This window comes from Schistocerca piceifrons, chromosome X, assembly GCF_021461385.2.
Source record: "Schistocerca piceifrons isolate TAMUIC-IGC-003096 chromosome X, iqSchPice1.1, whole genome shotgun sequence".
NCBI classification, from domain to species: domain Eukaryota; kingdom Metazoa; phylum Arthropoda; class Insecta; order Orthoptera; family Acrididae; genus Schistocerca; species Schistocerca piceifrons.
Genome location: NC_060149.1, coordinates 917,028,523 through 917,045,756, shown reverse-complemented (window position 1 = coordinate 917,045,756; position 17,234 = coordinate 917,028,523). Strand labels below are relative to the sequence as shown.

The 17,234-nt window shown below is 42.5% G+C and overlaps 1 protein-coding gene across 1 annotated transcript in view; it reads right to left on the bottom strand.

Moving 5' to 3' along the window:
* Positions 1-13,909, bottom strand: part of LOC124721527 (exostosin-2) — a 100,628-nt gene extending 86,719 nt beyond the window's left edge. The window contains exons 1-2 of the mRNA XM_047246544.1: positions 13,063-13,909; positions 12,751-12,975 (exon numbers count right to left, since the gene is read on the bottom strand). Coding sequence (XP_047102500.1) covers positions 12,751-12,975; positions 13,063-13,652 — 815 coding nt within the window. The 5' untranslated portion in view covers positions 13,653-13,909. The remainder of the gene's footprint in view (positions 1-12,750; positions 12,976-13,062) is intronic.
* Positions 13,910-17,234: the final 3,325 nt, after the last annotated feature.

The window sequence follows — 17,234 nt, the reverse complement described above, 5'->3', positions numbered from 1 at the left end:
TTCGATTTTTTATTTCTGATGTCAAAAGAACATGCTGTAAGAAATTGCATACTGATATTTAAACAAGTGCTTTGTACCTCCACAGTTAAGCAAGTTCTCTATACCTCCTTACGCACCTTTGTTTCAGTATGAAACCTCAACTCTTCAAACCTTGCACAGATTACTATATTTTGCCTTATCTTAAACAAATCTAACATACTGCCACTCTAGAAATAGTGTGTGACTCCTCCTCCCCAGCCCCCTTTCAACATCACATACATACTGCATGCAGGACATAATGTGCAAGAGATAACCTATCTGCTAGTTTTTGTCAGATGTCTCAATGGAAACATGAAAATCTTCAAACTTCTGAATGAATCACTAGATTTTTATCCACCTATTATTCACAGGCATCACCTGATGATGATAGTGTAACTACCAAAGAACACAGTGGATAAATGTGCTTCCAATTGATCCAGACATTCCAAATTTTCACTTGGGTTATCAGTCGCAAACTTCACAATACAAACTATAACAGATGAAATAATTAACAAAAACCAACTGCAATAGGAAACATAAATAAGAGAAATATAATCATCTGATATTAAAACAACACCACATGGCAGTATCTTGAGCACATGTTCTTCAATGAATAAGACTGCACTTATTGACAAGTTGCAAGGGTTCTCACCCTATCTTCATCGTGCAAAAATCTCTACTTGAACAAATGAATGTTTGTGCTAACTACTGCAGCCTGTAGGTAAATATGTTGAGGGTGGAACTGTACTGGACAGAATGCACAACGCTCAAAAACTCTATGATGATACAAGACATTTCATTTAAAGATAGGTACATCTAACTTTACTTTGTCAGAATGATAATAGACTTGACTGGCAATATTATCTGGACAAATATCAGGGTACAAGAGTACTTCTGCACATACCCTTTTACCCTTTTTCATCCCTCCCCCCCCCCCCCCCCCCCCAAACACACACACACACACACACACACACACACACACACACACACACACACCACAAAGGAGTTATGCAAATTGGCCACATATTGAGATTCATACATGTATCAACAGCAAATGCAAAATTGTAAAACTTGGCTGCCAATGGATGAATGTGTGATGCTGAAGTGCAATTTTACTCTGCAGATGCCAAGGATACTAAACAGGGGCATCTCAATACCAGGGCATAAAGTCTTTGTGAATTTCATTCTGTGTACTCAGTTGGACAGGAAGTATGCCTTGCAGACAGATGCATGAGCAATATACACAGAGTTCGACATTTGGGCTCAGAGAAGCTAGTTGGAGAAATCAGTGAATTGCCTAACGTTTGAATAGGAGCCATGTCACTGTCCGACATGTTAGCAGGAATGGATGAATGAAACACAGTGTCAAGTAGGAACTGGTTGACCTAGATTAATGACAGATGTCAGACACATTTGGCCTGGAATCTCACTGACTGGAGTAGAACTGTCTTGGGTGAGGAGTCCAACTTTGAACTGAGCCCCGATGAATGACGGAGGAGTTTCTGGAGATGCCTCTGATAGCGGTGGGTTACCAACCTATCACCTGCCATACAATCTGACAAAAAGGAGTGATGGTCTGGGCAATCATTTTATTTCATAACAGGATTCGCGAAACCCTTACAGCACAGCAGTACGTCAATGATATTCTATGCCCAATTTTGTTGCTCTTAATGGCAAGTCATCCTGGCTTGCAGTTCAGCACGATAATGCCCGCTCACACATGGCAAAAGTTTCTACAGCTTGTCTTCATGCTTCCCAAACCCTACAATGGCCAGCAAGGTCGCTGGATCTCCCCCCAATGGAGAACATTTGGAGCATTATGGGCAGTACTCTCCGATCAGTCCAGGATTTTAACAATCTAACATGCCAGTTGGACAGAACTTGGCACAGCTCCCCTCAGGGAAACAACTATCAATCAACATTAAGGGGAATAACTGTTCGTATAAGAACCGGAGGTGGTCCAACACATTACTGACTTGGTCAATTTGTAAAGCTCTCTCTCTTGAATAAATCATCCAATTTTTCGAAAATTGCAATCATTTTTTTGTCTGTAAATGTACATAACATCTACTGATTTCCATGCAATTCAGGTGATTCCTTCATGGTGCATCCCTTTTTGTCTTTGAGTGTATTTACTCATGTGAGGGAATTTCTGATCCAAAGATACGTGGTCATGTAATGATTCAGTTGGTACTCGTATTGATGATTTATACAAAAACAGAATATTCATATGGGGAAAACTTACTTAGTAGATCCTCCTCTTGCGTATTTTGTAGTTTATTTATGATATATCTACATAATATACATCAAAAATACTTGGAGATTTGTTCAGCATCATGCATATAAATTTTCTGAATTTACCTTCAAGTTTTAGTTTGTATTATGAAAAGTGCATTAAATATGGCACAATGCTCTCCAATGAGGGGTGCACATAAACATCAGGCTGCTGTATAGGTCAATATGTTACCAGTCTTTATGTGGTATTAACATTTGTTGGCTTCACAACTCTCAAATAAATTACCCCTTTCAACCAAAGCTAGACCTATGGTTACACTACAAATCAGCATGTCCCTACAACCAAGATTTCTGGTATGGTCCAATATCACGATAAAGAAAGAGACTCTAATCTACTGTGAGAAACCAAAAGCAGTGTACCGCAAAGAAGCTTCCAAATGTAGAACTAAAAGCTGAAGGTTTTCACTCAATTTTTTTTCTTCTGATGGATGCTTACTGGGAATGTAACACACAGAATAATGTTCATATTTCTGAGAAACCATTAAATACCTTATTTAAGTGTAATCCCCATTTTTCTCACAGTATTCATTACAGTAATGCAGTAGTTCCTTCATATATCCATTTTTATTAACTGCACATCTCATAATTGAGAATATATTAGGCGACGGCAGAGTGACAGCCTTGAGAAATATGGATATTTATCTACAAGGTATTTATCAACTGACACCACAGATAATTTTGATCACCCTTTTATGAGTTAAAAGATTCTTTCTGAATGTACAGACATGTCTCAAAATATGATGCCGTATGACATAATTGGGTGAAAAACAATCCAAGTAAACAAGGGGTCAAGCTAAGTTTACAGTACCACCTGTCCGCAATGACCTGTGATGTACCTGTGTTTTATTGTGTAAGGTCATTGTGACACAGCACCTTTGAAATTGATTGTGTTTCCAGAGGCCATGTTAGAGTACGCAGTGGTGTGCTCTAGAGTGGGATATTTTTTGTTTCTAAATTATTTGTGAGTGAAGGTGCTGCGGCATTGAACTTAATGCTGTGTGTTACTCTGTTTTTTGTTTTCATTGGCTTGTCAGTGACTTGTTCTAATGCCATGAGTTACTGGCTACTGATACATTTTCAGTTTTTGAATTGTTAGTTCATTGTGTTGTTAATGGATTAAATTTTTTTTCCACCTGTTTGGTACTATGTAAGGATCTTCCGACGAAACTTACTTGTAATTCGTTAGTTGCTGCTATGGCCAATGATAGGGCTGCTACAATTAAATTCCTGATGTATGGCAAATTTACGGAATTCACCATAGCCACTGCTTCTTTGGGACAAATACATGTGTCATCGTAACAAAATTATGAGAGATTCATGGTTTGAGAATTCTAGCTTTGGTTTTTTAGTATGTGTGTGTGGGGGGGGGGGGGGGGGAGGGGGGGGAGGGGGGGGGAGGGGAGGCTCAGCTGACTTTGGGCGGTAACTATGTTATTAAGATTTTTTTTTTAATTTTAAGAACTGTAAGGTGTTTGTTTATTTATGTAATTTTCTTTAAGATGTGGGTAACAAAATTTATGTTAGAGAAGTTTTTTATGATTTTGTAATTTGAGTTGATAGTGAAGGTTCATATTTAATATTCATAGAGGTGGTTTAAAGGGGTGGGGGAGAGACCAAACTATGAGGCCATTGGTCCCTTGTTTCCGGTAAAATAATTACACAAGGGAAAGACAAAAAAAGGAGATGTACAACACAATAACAGGAGCAAGGAAGAACCAGAAGAACGACTGAAGGACAACCAACACTACTATGGACAAAACAGGAAAAGAAAACCACAAAAAGAAACAAGAAACAGGTAGAAGGAGTAAGAACAAGAGATCAGATGACCGTGGTGGGCCGACCACAAGAATAAAAAGAGAAAGCCAGGCACTCTGCGACACATTAAAAGCATTACTGTGGAGAACACAAGGGGACAAAGGACATGCACTAAAACTTATACAGAATGATAAAACCCACCGTCACATATAAAATGTAACACTAAATTAGCCGATGAGGGGTTGTCAGCTAAAATTAATGGCAATGAGTCCAGTAACTGAAGAGTCCGTTGCAGGGCAGCCAAAGGACAGCTCACCGGGCGCTGCACCAATGCTGAGGTGGGTCATCTCGGTGCAGGAGGTAGCCGTGTGTCACCTAAGCCTGGCTAATGCGGAGCCAGCAGAGAACCACAGAGTCCCTGCGAGAGGCCCGCATGGAGGACTGCCACACATTTGTAATCTCCTTAATGGGATGCAGTTTGTTGTGCGTGCTGAGGTTATGCCATTTCATCTCCCAAAGCTGCAAAACCTTGCGGCATAGGACTGAACACAGGTCAGTTGCAGAGAAGCTGATCTCCATAAGCAGTTTCCGCGTAGTCTGTTTCGCCAGCCTGTCAGCAAGTTCATTGCCTGGAATTCCAACATGACCTGGGGTCCAGACAAACACCACTGAATGCCTGGACCTTTCCAGGGCACAGATGGACCCCTGGATGGTCACTACCAAAGGATGATGAGGGTAGCACTGGTAAATAGCTTGTAGGCTGCACAAGGAGTCAGTACACAGAAGAAACGACTCCCCAGGGCATGAACGGATGTGCTCAAGAGCACAAGATATAGCCACCAGCTCGGCAGTGAAAACACTGCAGCCATCGAGCAAGGAATGCTGTTCAATATGTCCTCCATGCACATACACGAAGCCAACATGAGCATCAGTCATCGACAGATTGGTGAAAACCACTTCGTGGCCTCAGTAAATGTCAAGAATCAAGAGGAAGTGGCAGTGGAGAGCCGGGGGTTAACCGAGTCCTTAGGGCCATGTGAAGGGTCCAGGCGAAGCCGTAGCTGAGGTGTACATGATGGGAGTGTATGTAAATGGACCTCCAAGTATAGGTGGTAAAGGCAAGGACTCCATTTCAGAAAGAAGGGATTGGATACTAACTGCAATTGGGAGCCCAGACCTGGGCCATCGATGCAGGAAATGAACCGCCATGGGTGGGAAAAGGAAACAGTGATTTGTATGCGCAGGAGAACTATGAATGTGTGCAACATAACTGGCCAGCAGTTGTGCATGCCTCACCTGCAATGAAGGGACTCTGGCCTCCACAAGGACGCTGGTCACCAGACTCGTCCTAAAAGCACCTGTCACTAGGCGAACGCCACAGTGCTGCACTGGGTCGAGTAAACGCAACAGAGGGCACGGCCGAACCATAAACCAGACTCCCATAGTCAAAGTGAGACTGAACAAGGGCTCTGTAGAGCTGCAGCAGCGTAGAGCGATCTGCACGCCAGTTGGTGTTGTTCAGGCAGTGGACGGCATTGAAGTGCTGCCAGCACTTCCGTTTAAGCTGATGAAGCCAAGTCAATCAGGTGTTGAAAACCAGTCCTAAGAATCGGTATGTCTCCACTACAGTGCATGGGTTGTCATTAACGTAAAGTTCTGGTTCTGGATTAATGGTATGACGCCAACACAACTGCATAACACACAACTTTGTGGCCAAAAACTGGAAACCGTGTGCTAGAGCCCACAACTGCACCTTGTGGATGGCTCCCTGCAGGCGACACTCGGCAACACCAGTACTGGTGGAGAAGTACGAAATGCAGAAATCGTCTGAATACAGAGAAGGTGAGACAAACGGCCCTACAGCTGCTGCTAGACCATTCATGGCAACTAAAAATAGGGAGACACTCAATACAGAGTCCTGCGGGACCCCATTCTCCTGGATATGGGGGAAATTATAGGAGACACTAACTTGGACATGGAAAGTATGAAGCAACAGGAAATTTTGGATTAAAATCGGGAGTGGGCCTCAGAGACCCCACTCATATAATGTGGCAAGGATATGATGTCACCAGGTGGTGTCATATGCTTTTTGTAAATCAAAAAAGACGACAACCAGGTGTTGGCATCTGGAAAAGGCTGTTCAGATGGCAGACTTGAGGGACACAAGATTATCAGTGGTAGAGTGACCCTGGTGGAACCTGCCCTGACATGGAGCCAGTAGGCCATGTGACTCCAGGACCCAACCCAAACCAACTGCCAACACACCATACGTTACAGCAGCTTACAAACAACATTGGTGAGGCTTATGGGCCAATAGCTATCCACATCAAGCGGGATTTTACAGGGTTTCAGCACCGGAATGATGATGCTCTTCCGCCATTGCAATGAAAAGATGCCATCGCACCAGATCCGGTTGAAGATGATGAGGAGATAACACTTTTAGTCAGATGAGAGATGTTTAATCATCTGACTGTGAATTCAATCTGGCCCAGGGGCTGTGTCAGGGCAATGTGCGAGGGCACTGTAGAGCTCCCACTCTGTCAATGGGGTGTTATAGGATTCACTGTGGCATGTAGTGAACAAGAGGACTTTCCCTTCCAGCCGCCGTTTGAGTGTGTGAAAGTTAGGGGGGTAATTCTCTGATGCAGAGGCTCGAGCATAGTGTTCTGCAAAGTGCTCGGCATTCGCATTTGTGTCGGTAGATAACATGCCATTTATGTTAACATCTGTTGGGGCCTGGTACCCGAAAACAAGTTTGATCTTCGCCCAGACTTGAGAAGGTGATGTATGGCACCCAATGGTTGAGACATCTCTCTCCCAACACTCCTGCTTCTGTCATTTGGTAAGTTGGTGAACGAACGTACAGAGCCGTTTAAAGGCTATGAAGTGCTCCAGGGAATGGTGTTGCTTATGCCGCTTTAGAGCTCGCTGACGTTCATTAATTGCTTCAGCAGCTTCCGGCGACCACCAAGGAACTGCATTTTGCTGGGGGCACCCTACAGAACGAGGGATCATGTTTTCTGCCACAGAAACGATTGTTGTAGTCACCTGCTTAACCATCACATCAATGATATCATGTGGGGGAGATTCAACGGTGACAGCAGAGGTGAAAGTTTCCCAGTCTGCATTGTTTAAAGCCCATCTGGGCAGGTGTCCGTGGGACTGATGCCACGGCAGTGACAGGAAAATGGGGAATGGGTCACTACCACACAGGTTGTCACGTGCTCTCTAGTGGATAGATGGGAGAAGCCCTGGGCTGAAAATTGATAGATAAATGGCCGAGTAACTGCCATAAGCCACACTGAAATGTGTGGTGGTCCTAGTATTTAAGAGGCAGAGGTCGAACTGAGACAGTAAAGTTACGACATCTATGCCTCAGCAGTAAGCATGGCGCCACCCCACAAGGGGTTATGGGTGTTAAAATCTCCCAAAAGTAGGAAAGGTTTAGGGAGTTGATCAATCAGTGCAGTCAATGCGTTCAGGGATACTGCACCATCTGGAGGAAGATATACATTGCAGACAGTTATTTCCTGTGTTGTCCTTATTCTGACAGCCACAGCTTCAAGAGGGGTTTGAAAGGGCACAGGTTCACTACTAAAAGAGTTTAGGACATAAATGCAAACTCCATCTGACACTCAATTATAGTCACTACAGTTCCTGTAGTATCCCCTATAGCCGCTGAGGGCAGGGGCCCACATGGACGGGAACCAAGTTTCCAGGAGGGCAATGCAGAAAGCAGGTGTAAAGCTTAACAGCTGCTGTAGCTCAGCCAGGTGATGGAAAAAACCACAGCAATTCCACTGGAGGATGATGCCATCATGAGACTGGGAAGGCTTGGAACATTCAATGAGGCAGTTTATGCCTCAGGGTCTCATACTGACACCAACTTTTCGCTGAGCAGTCTATATCCATTGTGTCCGAGGGTCTGGTGAGATATAGGTCCTCAGCAGACACCAGAATCTCCACCTCATCCACAGATGCAGAGCTTGTAGGTAGCAGAGGTGTGGGTGTCACCACAATTCCCTTCGTCTTGGGGACCTTCTTTTTGGATTTCTCTTGCTGCTCCTTGGGTTTCCCTGGCTGGGAGGACTTCACTGATTCAGTCTCCAGGACTGAAGATGAGTGTGAAGCCCTACCACCAGCTGCTTTTGGGCTCTTCAGCCACTGGCGGGTGTCGTCTTTCCCATAAGCAGACCTGTGAAAGGAATGACCCAAGGGACCCCTTCCAGAAGTGGGGACTGATATCCCCGATGGTTGGGGGGTTGTTGCTCCCAAAGTAGGTGGTGCGGGAGCAACAGGGAGGGAAGTGCCCCCCCCCCACCATCGAGGGGGCAGGTGTAGTCTTCTAGTTCTGAGAGGCAACAGGAATGAAAGGAACTGATGGGGTGACAATGGTTGTCGTAGCGGCGGCGTAAGAGGAGGTCAGAGCCACAGGATATAGGCGCTCATATTTCCTCTTAGCCTCAGTGTAGGTCAGTTGGTCCTGGGTCTTATATTCCATGACTTTCCTCTCTTTCTGTAAAGTCCAGCAGTCTGGCAAGCAAGGTGAATGATGCTATCTGCAGTTGATACAGATGGGAGGTGGGGCACAGAGTATTGGGTTGTGATCAACTTCCACAAACTCAACATGTGCCACTGGAAGTACAGCGGGAAGACATATGGCTGAACTTCTAGCACGTAAAGCACCACATCAGGGTAGGGGTATATGGCTTGACATCACAGCGGTAGACCATCATCTTGACCTTCTCGGACAATGTGTCACCCTCGAAGGCCAAGATGAAGGCACCAGTGGCAACCTGATTATCCCTCGGACCCCGATGGACGTGCCGGACAAAATGAATGTTTCGCCACTCTAAATTGGCGCGTAGCTCTTCGTCAGACTGCAAGAGAAGGTCCCTGTGGAATATAATACCCTGGACCATATTTAAGTTCCTATGGGGTGTGATGTAACAGAAACATCCCCCAACTTGAATGAGAATTTCACTCCGCAGCAGAGTGTGCGCTGATGGAACTTCCTGGCAGTTAAAAACTGTGTGCCGGACTGAGACTCGAACTCGGGACCTTTGCCTTTCGCGGGCAAGTGCTCTACCAACTGAGCTACCTAAGCACGACTCACGCCCCATCCTCACAGCTTTACTTCTGCCAGTACCTCGCCTCCTCCATTCCAAACTTTACAGAAGCTCTCCTGCGAACCTTGCAAAAGTAGCACTTCTGAAAGAAAGGATATTGCGGAGACATGGCTTAGCCACAGCCTGGGGGGGTGTTTCCAGAATGAGAATTTCACTCTGCAGCGGAGTGTGCTCTGATATGAAACTTCCTGGCAGATTAAAACTGTGTGCCAGATCGAGACTTGAATTCGGGACCTTTGCCTTTCGCGGGCAAGTGCTCTACCAACTGAGCTACCCAAGCACGACTCATGCCCCATCCTCACAGCTTCACTTCTGCAAGGTTCGCAGGAGTGCTTCTGTAAAGTTTGGAAGATAGGAGGCGAGGTACTGGCAGAAGTAAAGCTGTGAGGATGGGGTGTGAGTCGTGCTTGGGTAGCTCAGTTGGTAGAGCACTTGCCCGCGAAAGGCAAAGGTCCCGAGTTCGAGTCTCGGTCCTGCACACAGTTTTAATCTGCCAGGAAGTTTCATCCCTCAACTTGTCACATGCAAGTAATGCCCATGACTGGGCAGAGGATGCTGTTTATATTAAGACTGACCCAGAGTGCATTTTGGACAAGCCCTCCACCTCCCCAAACTTGTCCTCCACATGCTCCACAAAAAACTGAGGCTTCATGGACATGAAAGACTCCCCATCAACTCTTGCACATACGAGGTAGTGGGGCGAATAAGCTTCACTGCCATCCTTAACCTGGCATTCCTCCCATGTTGTGGTTAAGGAGGGGAACAATTTGGGGTCATATTTCTCAGCACTGAAGTTAGACTGCTGGCAGCGGATCACCAGCAAGAGATGACGTACTACGCTTCATGGCGTGTCATCCGCCCTGATGCCACCCATTCCGACCCGGGGCCCTCCCCACCAAGCCACAGCAAAGGCCACCTGGCAGGATGACCATTGCCGGGAGTTCCGATGCCCCCAGGGTGACGGGCATCTACTCCTTGGCATACATGGGGAGTTGACAGCACAGGCATCAGCAGAGCGATCCATGTGTAGTCAGGGGACTACAACCAACAGGGTACATGGCAGCCCCACCACAGTGGACTGGCTACCGTGCTAGATATGAGGTGCAAATAAGTCCATGGTCATCATCAGTGCAGAAAACGACACTGAATGGTGGGTGGAGGAAAATGCACCCAGTAAGGTGTCTTTGCCCAAGAGATGGAGGATGAGCAGGACTGCAATGCCTCGATGAGAAAGTAAGCTAAAGATCTCAATGCACGATGGACACAATGCATCATGTAAGGCGCCCTTTCCCAGTTGACTTGCTCTTCCGGAAAATTTTGAAAAATGGAGGTCAAACCCTACAGGGGACCATCACATAAACGCCGAAAGGTGTGAGACTCCTTTTAGTCGCCTCTTACAACAGGCACGAATACCTCGAGCCTATTCTAACCCCCGGGCCCACAGGGGGTCACCAACTGTGTTCTAGTTATTTTGATCTGGTTAGGTTTTGATAATAGTTCTGCTGGTTGTGGTAGCATTTGAACTATATATGCAAAATAAAAGTTCCAGTACCAATTTTGGAGTTGGGTTTCATGCTCTTGGGGTCTCTGAGTTATACAGGTCATGTGATATTTCCGATACCCCTTTTCTTTTTTTAATTGTGGTTTTTTTGATTGCTGAGGTGTTTGTTTGGTTGATTTTTGCTTGCATATTTGTTTTTCTAGGTCTTCATTATTAGGACTGTCACATATTAGTTTGTTCTGCCCAAAACCCACAACTTCCCATTCTTATCCCATAAGTTTCATGTTACTTCTATAATTAAACATTTTTGATGTTGTTTTTGTCTGTTTATCTGTGTAATGTGTAAGCTTTAAATAGGGTTACCTGTCTGCTTGATGATGTCATGGGTCAAATCAAACATGTGGTACCACACTCCTCGTATTCCCGCAAGCTTTAATCTTTCTGTATCAGTGGCAGCAGAAGTTATTCTTTTGGTCAATATACCATTAGATCATCTCATTTTCTGCAGAATGAGCGTGCTTTTCTTAGATTACTAGAGCAAAATCTGCTGCCATGCAGAGTGGAGTTGTCAGTGGTGAATATTTTGAAAAGAGTTAACACTATGACATCTCCTTGTAGTGGAACATCTCTTTCCTGTAGATTGCTCATCCTGCAATCCAACAAAAATCCTTCCATTTTGCAGTAGCATTCTGTAGTATTCATGATCTGGTAAATTTTCCATCATATTATATAATTCCAGTAAAAGCTGATCTCAGTGGCCCCCACAAACTTGAAATCACTGCCAGTAAATCAAACCTTGGTAAGTATATATAACCTGTCTACCTGCCCCAGACTTGGTACTAGATTAAATGCAGTTATCATGTACATTGGATAAAAGTTTTTCAAATATCTAATAGAAATGATATGAACAAAATTGGGCAAAACCTCTTTGGTCTACAAAATCATTTCTTCGTTCTGGTGTTGTAGGTAGTATAACAGTGTCTGAACTAACTAATGAAAAGCACACATTTTGCACAACATGAAAGGGAAAATTCCCACAGTAATTTTACACTTCAGTTAACCAGCTTCTCGAATGAAAACCAGGTGATTAACTGATAATTGGTATGATAAAAGTAAGAGCATTATGCCAGAAGGCAATATATTTTCTTTGTCCACATAAAACTTTCAGTAAATATGTGAATGAGACATTAAGTTCTATTACAACTTCTGATAGAATGAGTCAACTGGTTCATTCCATTATCTATGGACTGTTTGGGCAGTTTCTATATAAATGATGTAGAACAAATTAGTTTACAGGCTATTATATATATGACTTGTTCATGCACGCGGTTACATTTCAATCCACAAAAGATAAACAAATTAGTCTCAAGCACTACTCATACCACAAGCAGCAAATTCATACACTTAGCAAAAATGAATGATCAATATTATTCTCTATACTACAGACATTCCAGTTTTTTAATTAAAAATTCTTCTACAGACTAGGATTTGCCGAGCAGAAATGATTCCATTGATTTTTTTTTTTTTTTTTTTTTTGGGTCACATTTGATGTTACATAATCACAATGTTGAGAAAATGATCCTGAGAGTATGAATGGAAACTAGGTCTACTGAAAGTAACTGCCTGTGAACTGGTATTCAGAAGTATACCCCTATTTATTAACAGTGTCTAATAAAAACCCATGAGGAATTTCTGACCAAGACAACAAATTATTCTAAACCATACCACTCTCAATATGTTTGCCCATGTTTCTCAGCTAGAAATACATGTTAATTCACTCTGTAAATCTCAATAAGATTCAGCTATTATGACTTAGTCAACACCAGCCAAAGTTCACAGCCTCTTACATTTGATTCATTCAGTCACACAAAGTGCTCCTTAAATCTCATCATCTTCAGCAATGTGGAATGAGTCAAGTTGTACATTAAAAGGCAGAAGCAACTATTATTGGATACTTTTGTAAAATATACTCTCAACAAGTTATAACTAGCACTAATATACTCTCCCTCTCTCTCATAATAAATACATAAATAAACAAAGAAGATGTGCAACCTTGGTTGTTTCTGCTCATCAGGTGCTTGCAGCTTATCAACAAGTGGGCTGTAAACTGGAAGTGATACATCAAAACCAGGCCGATATGTCCATGATGAAAATCCAGCTCCAGCTACCATGGCATGTCCAAGAGCAAGTTCTACAACTGTGCTATAGTCAGGTACTGCACCTGGCAGCATATTAAATATAAGATGATTTTCTCCGGGGTAATCTCCATCATACCAGCTGAAGAAAATAAACACATGGAAACAAAATTAGTATTTTACAGACGTTAAGATAGAATAAATCAGTGCGCCACTTCGTTTTACTTACTAGGGCAAGGACGCCAATGCTTGTGATGTTTCTACAGTTCTAAAGCGATTCTGGTTTAGTGTGTCGATGGTTGGCACAAAAATACATGCTTCTGCTGGATTTGGTGTATAATATTTGCTTTCTAAAATCGCTTGCAAAATAAAGTAAAATTCTCTCGAAATTTGACTACCAATCGGTATCCCTTTTGAATCCACGTATTTCTTTACAGGGTACAAGTACACCAAAATTCGATTAATTCCCTTATGCCCACACCGATACACATTGAAACAGTCATAATAGCTGCAGCGGGGATTTCTCGCGTCCGAAATACGAGAATTTGAAGACAGCGATACTTCTGGAAGGGAATGTAAATTTTCTAAGGAGATACGATCATAAACCTGTGAGGTGCCTTCTTGTGTTGATGGTAGAAAATGGACAGTAAGCAGAAACACCACCGAGATGACAGCAAACAAAAATAAACTAAGAAAAAACTGCCTAAAACCATTGTTGAATGACTTTTGTTTGGAGAAGCCTCTGTTGCTTCCCATCACTTTGGAGCTAACGAAGCGCTCTCTACAACTACTCTCCCGTAATAGCACCACCAACGACATGCGACACACTAAAATATCCTTCGCCGCTTCTGACTCTGTCAAATGCTCGTCTCACATACCTCAAACACTCTTCTTATAAAAGCTACAAAATCATGTCATTGTGACACAGTTATTATTAACGGATTTGCGATAATTCTAACAAGCGTAAGAGGAAAGAGTAACATTCAACAACGTTGTGAAAAAAACGGAGTTATACAAACATGCATGACACTCCCCCTTACTGTTGTCATGCAGCACAGCTGACATTTGCATCCATAGATTTACGAACACGCGTATGCCTATAATCTGTGACTATGGTTTGGCTGTCGATGACAGGTTCATCGGAAAAAAAAATAGTTTCATGAAATTTCTAATCTTCTCTGGACAACTTTATTAAAATGCAAGAAGTAATGTTCAACTTCGATATTAACATTGTACACTGATGTGACCTGGTGTTCTTTAAATAATTTCTGTGATTTCATTTACTGTCGTTCAGGAAACAATCAACAACGATAGCCACCCACTATGATTAGTAAAACAGAAACGGTAATGAGATCCAAATGGACAAAGGAAAGACTAGGCTACACTACCTCTCACTTTCTTAAGGGCCACTGTACCTCGGCAAAAAATGTGTCAAACTTTACTGTGTTTGCCAAGTACATGACCGTGTTTAATGTTTTTGCAGAGTGTGTTTGACGTGTTTGCCAGGAATTTTGATTGACCGAAAATTTGACAAGGTGGAGGACGCTGTTTGTGTCGATGTTTCGCCTCATATGTTTTGCAAAAAATAGTTTTATTACAGTTTATCTCACTGTAATGTGAGTTTCCACAAATATGGAAACTATAATCAAAAGTAAAATCAAAATAGCACTGGCAGTTACCTAGACGATCGAGGGATCATCTTTCTCAGCCGTATATTACGCAGAATGCTCAGAGAATGGTTTGGCGTAAGGTGTTTTTGAAGGAATTGAATAGCACTTGCGTAATGCACGATCACAAACGTCTTAATTTCATAACTCACAACAAAGACACTTAGTGATTTCGTGATCCAAAAGCATATAGCACGTAAGTTTTCATCACATTTCGCGTTTTAATAAATTTATAACTTTTTCATAAATGTTTTGATACAAGTTATAAGAAATAAATCCATCGTAAACGTTACTAAATAGTGAACAAAAAATTTCCGTCTATCCTAGTGCAGCACATCAATAACGGATACAGAACGAGGACCCAGAAGAAAACAAAACGAAATGTGAACAACCATCTGAAGATAGATCTGTGAAAATTCCAAAACCGGTCATAGTTTGATTCAAATAAACCTTGTTAAACCATACTTGCAGCTGGTTGCTTTTCCAGTTATAAACCTTTTAGTACAAGGTGTCCCATATAAAACCGGTATACCTCACTGCCGAGATGAACAATGAACTAACTAAAAAAGAATGCATAATAGTAACGTTAAAACATGATTATAAGAAACGCTGGAAGTGGTGGCCATCGGCATCCAGGCACTTCACATGCAGTTCGACTACAGATGATTAACTGGTATGTAGGGCATAATGGTTTTACGTGGGACACCTTGTATTACAACCACAATTCTCAACATGTCAGTTTTCGACAAAATAGCGTAAAGAAAGAGATGGTTCTGTCAACTGCCACCATGTTGTGTGCTACGGCTATACGTTTAGTCTTCCATTTATTCAAGTTTCCTCGCTTCTTCTTCATCTCTAGACCATTAAAGAAATTTTGGGCAGTATCAGAGACGAGGACGTCGTTCTCTGTGAGACACTGGTCTTTCAGGGGATATTCCGTTGTGTAGTAAGCCTGCAATCGAATATCTTCAACAAGTATATCTTCTGTTGTTTCAATCACATGTCGACGGTCTCCCTCTGGGGATGACTTTTTGACTGATGCCAATATCCAAAAGAATTTTGTATCAGCGCTTTTCTTCACAGATAAGGCGATCACTAAATCACTTACATACATCTTCAATGGGTGAGCTTTTACAGACTTGGTACCAGGATTTGGTCTGTTAACTGCACAAGAGAAAACTGACACTCCTCATCATTTTCACTGAGGTTATTGAAAATTTTATGCATAGCTCCACCAATTTCAGTGGCATATGGGCCTCATTTTTTTTCCCACATGGTTTGGATTGCCATATAGGACCTTCATGCATCTGATATGGAGCCGGGCATTAGCTGTAACCAAGTCAGGAACTGGTCCAATTAGACATACAATTGAGCGTCCTAATTCATTGTTGTGTCTCTCAGCAAGGTTCACAACAGTTTCTTGCAGACCCAGGTTATGCGCACAATACTCTAGGCTCCATCGATTAGCTGGGAGCTTCTTTTGCAGAGCCAGAAATATTGGCGCAAATGCCAACCCACGCCAAAAATAGTTGGTTTTGAAATCAAAATCCGATTGTGCAGATCGAGTTACTTTTCAGCTGCCATCGGCCGCAACTCTCTTAGCCTTCGCAACAATTAATTTCTCGTTAGTAAACTTTTTTCTGCATGGTACACGAACCTTAACCACAGTTTTGTCCTTTAGAAAGGCAGCTTCCCAACGTTCCTCTTCCTACTTTCTTCAAGAATTTTCTTCAAGTTAACTTTGGTCTTAGTACAACACTTCTCTCCCATCATCCAGTAGACCATCATATAGAACACATTTCTCACTTGAACTATGCATTCGAAGCAACCATAAGAGGCCAAACTCATAAACAATTGCTGGTGTAGGAGACCAATACCAAGGACTGGCCCTCCCCCTGTCAGGGTATGGGGAAGATCATTGACATCTCAGAAACTTCTTTTCCCTACATCATGGCTAATATCAAGTATCAACCATTCCAATAACATCGTGACACTTCCAAAGAATGGAATTCGGCAATGGATGTTCAATGAAGCACACGCCTTACGGTTGGTCTGACAAAAAAATCACACAGACCTATACTGTGTGAAATTTTATCTCCTTTATTTTCAAAAATAATAATATTTGCCGAAATTGTGTCGTTTCCGACTTATAAGCGAAAAACTCTCAAAGAAACCCAGTTTTTTTCTTGATTTTTTTCCGTTTTTGACTCATTTCTGGCCCGAAACTTTGATTTGGCCTTCTTGAGCACCGTTTTATTGAACTAAAAGAGATTACTTGTCAACAGACACACTGCTCTGGCAGTTTACCTAGACGTCAAAATGTGGATAAATCCGAATAGTGATGAATAAAAGAAAGGGCAGTCTCATACCATAGATGAAAGTTATGAGAAACAGTGATCTGTGAAATTCGTAAGTAAAGCACTGCCCCTTCTTTGCAGTGGCACACTGACAAGGGCTTTTTATTCTTGAGACATATCAGAAAATAACAAATCGAATTTTCGAAAGAATAAAAAGTGAATGGTCTTATTCAGATGTTCTGAGTTCTCTCACTCTTGTAGCAATGTCGTATTTCCAACTGAGTGCAATAGAAAGGATAAGTGTGTGAGTAACAGTGTTGACAATTAGGTAGAAATTGTGGAACAGAACCTCAAACAGTTGACTCATTTCACTCAATAGTCAGAAAAGTACTGATTCTGTCACACTTAAATCTCGCATTTCAGAGAAAAATATAAGA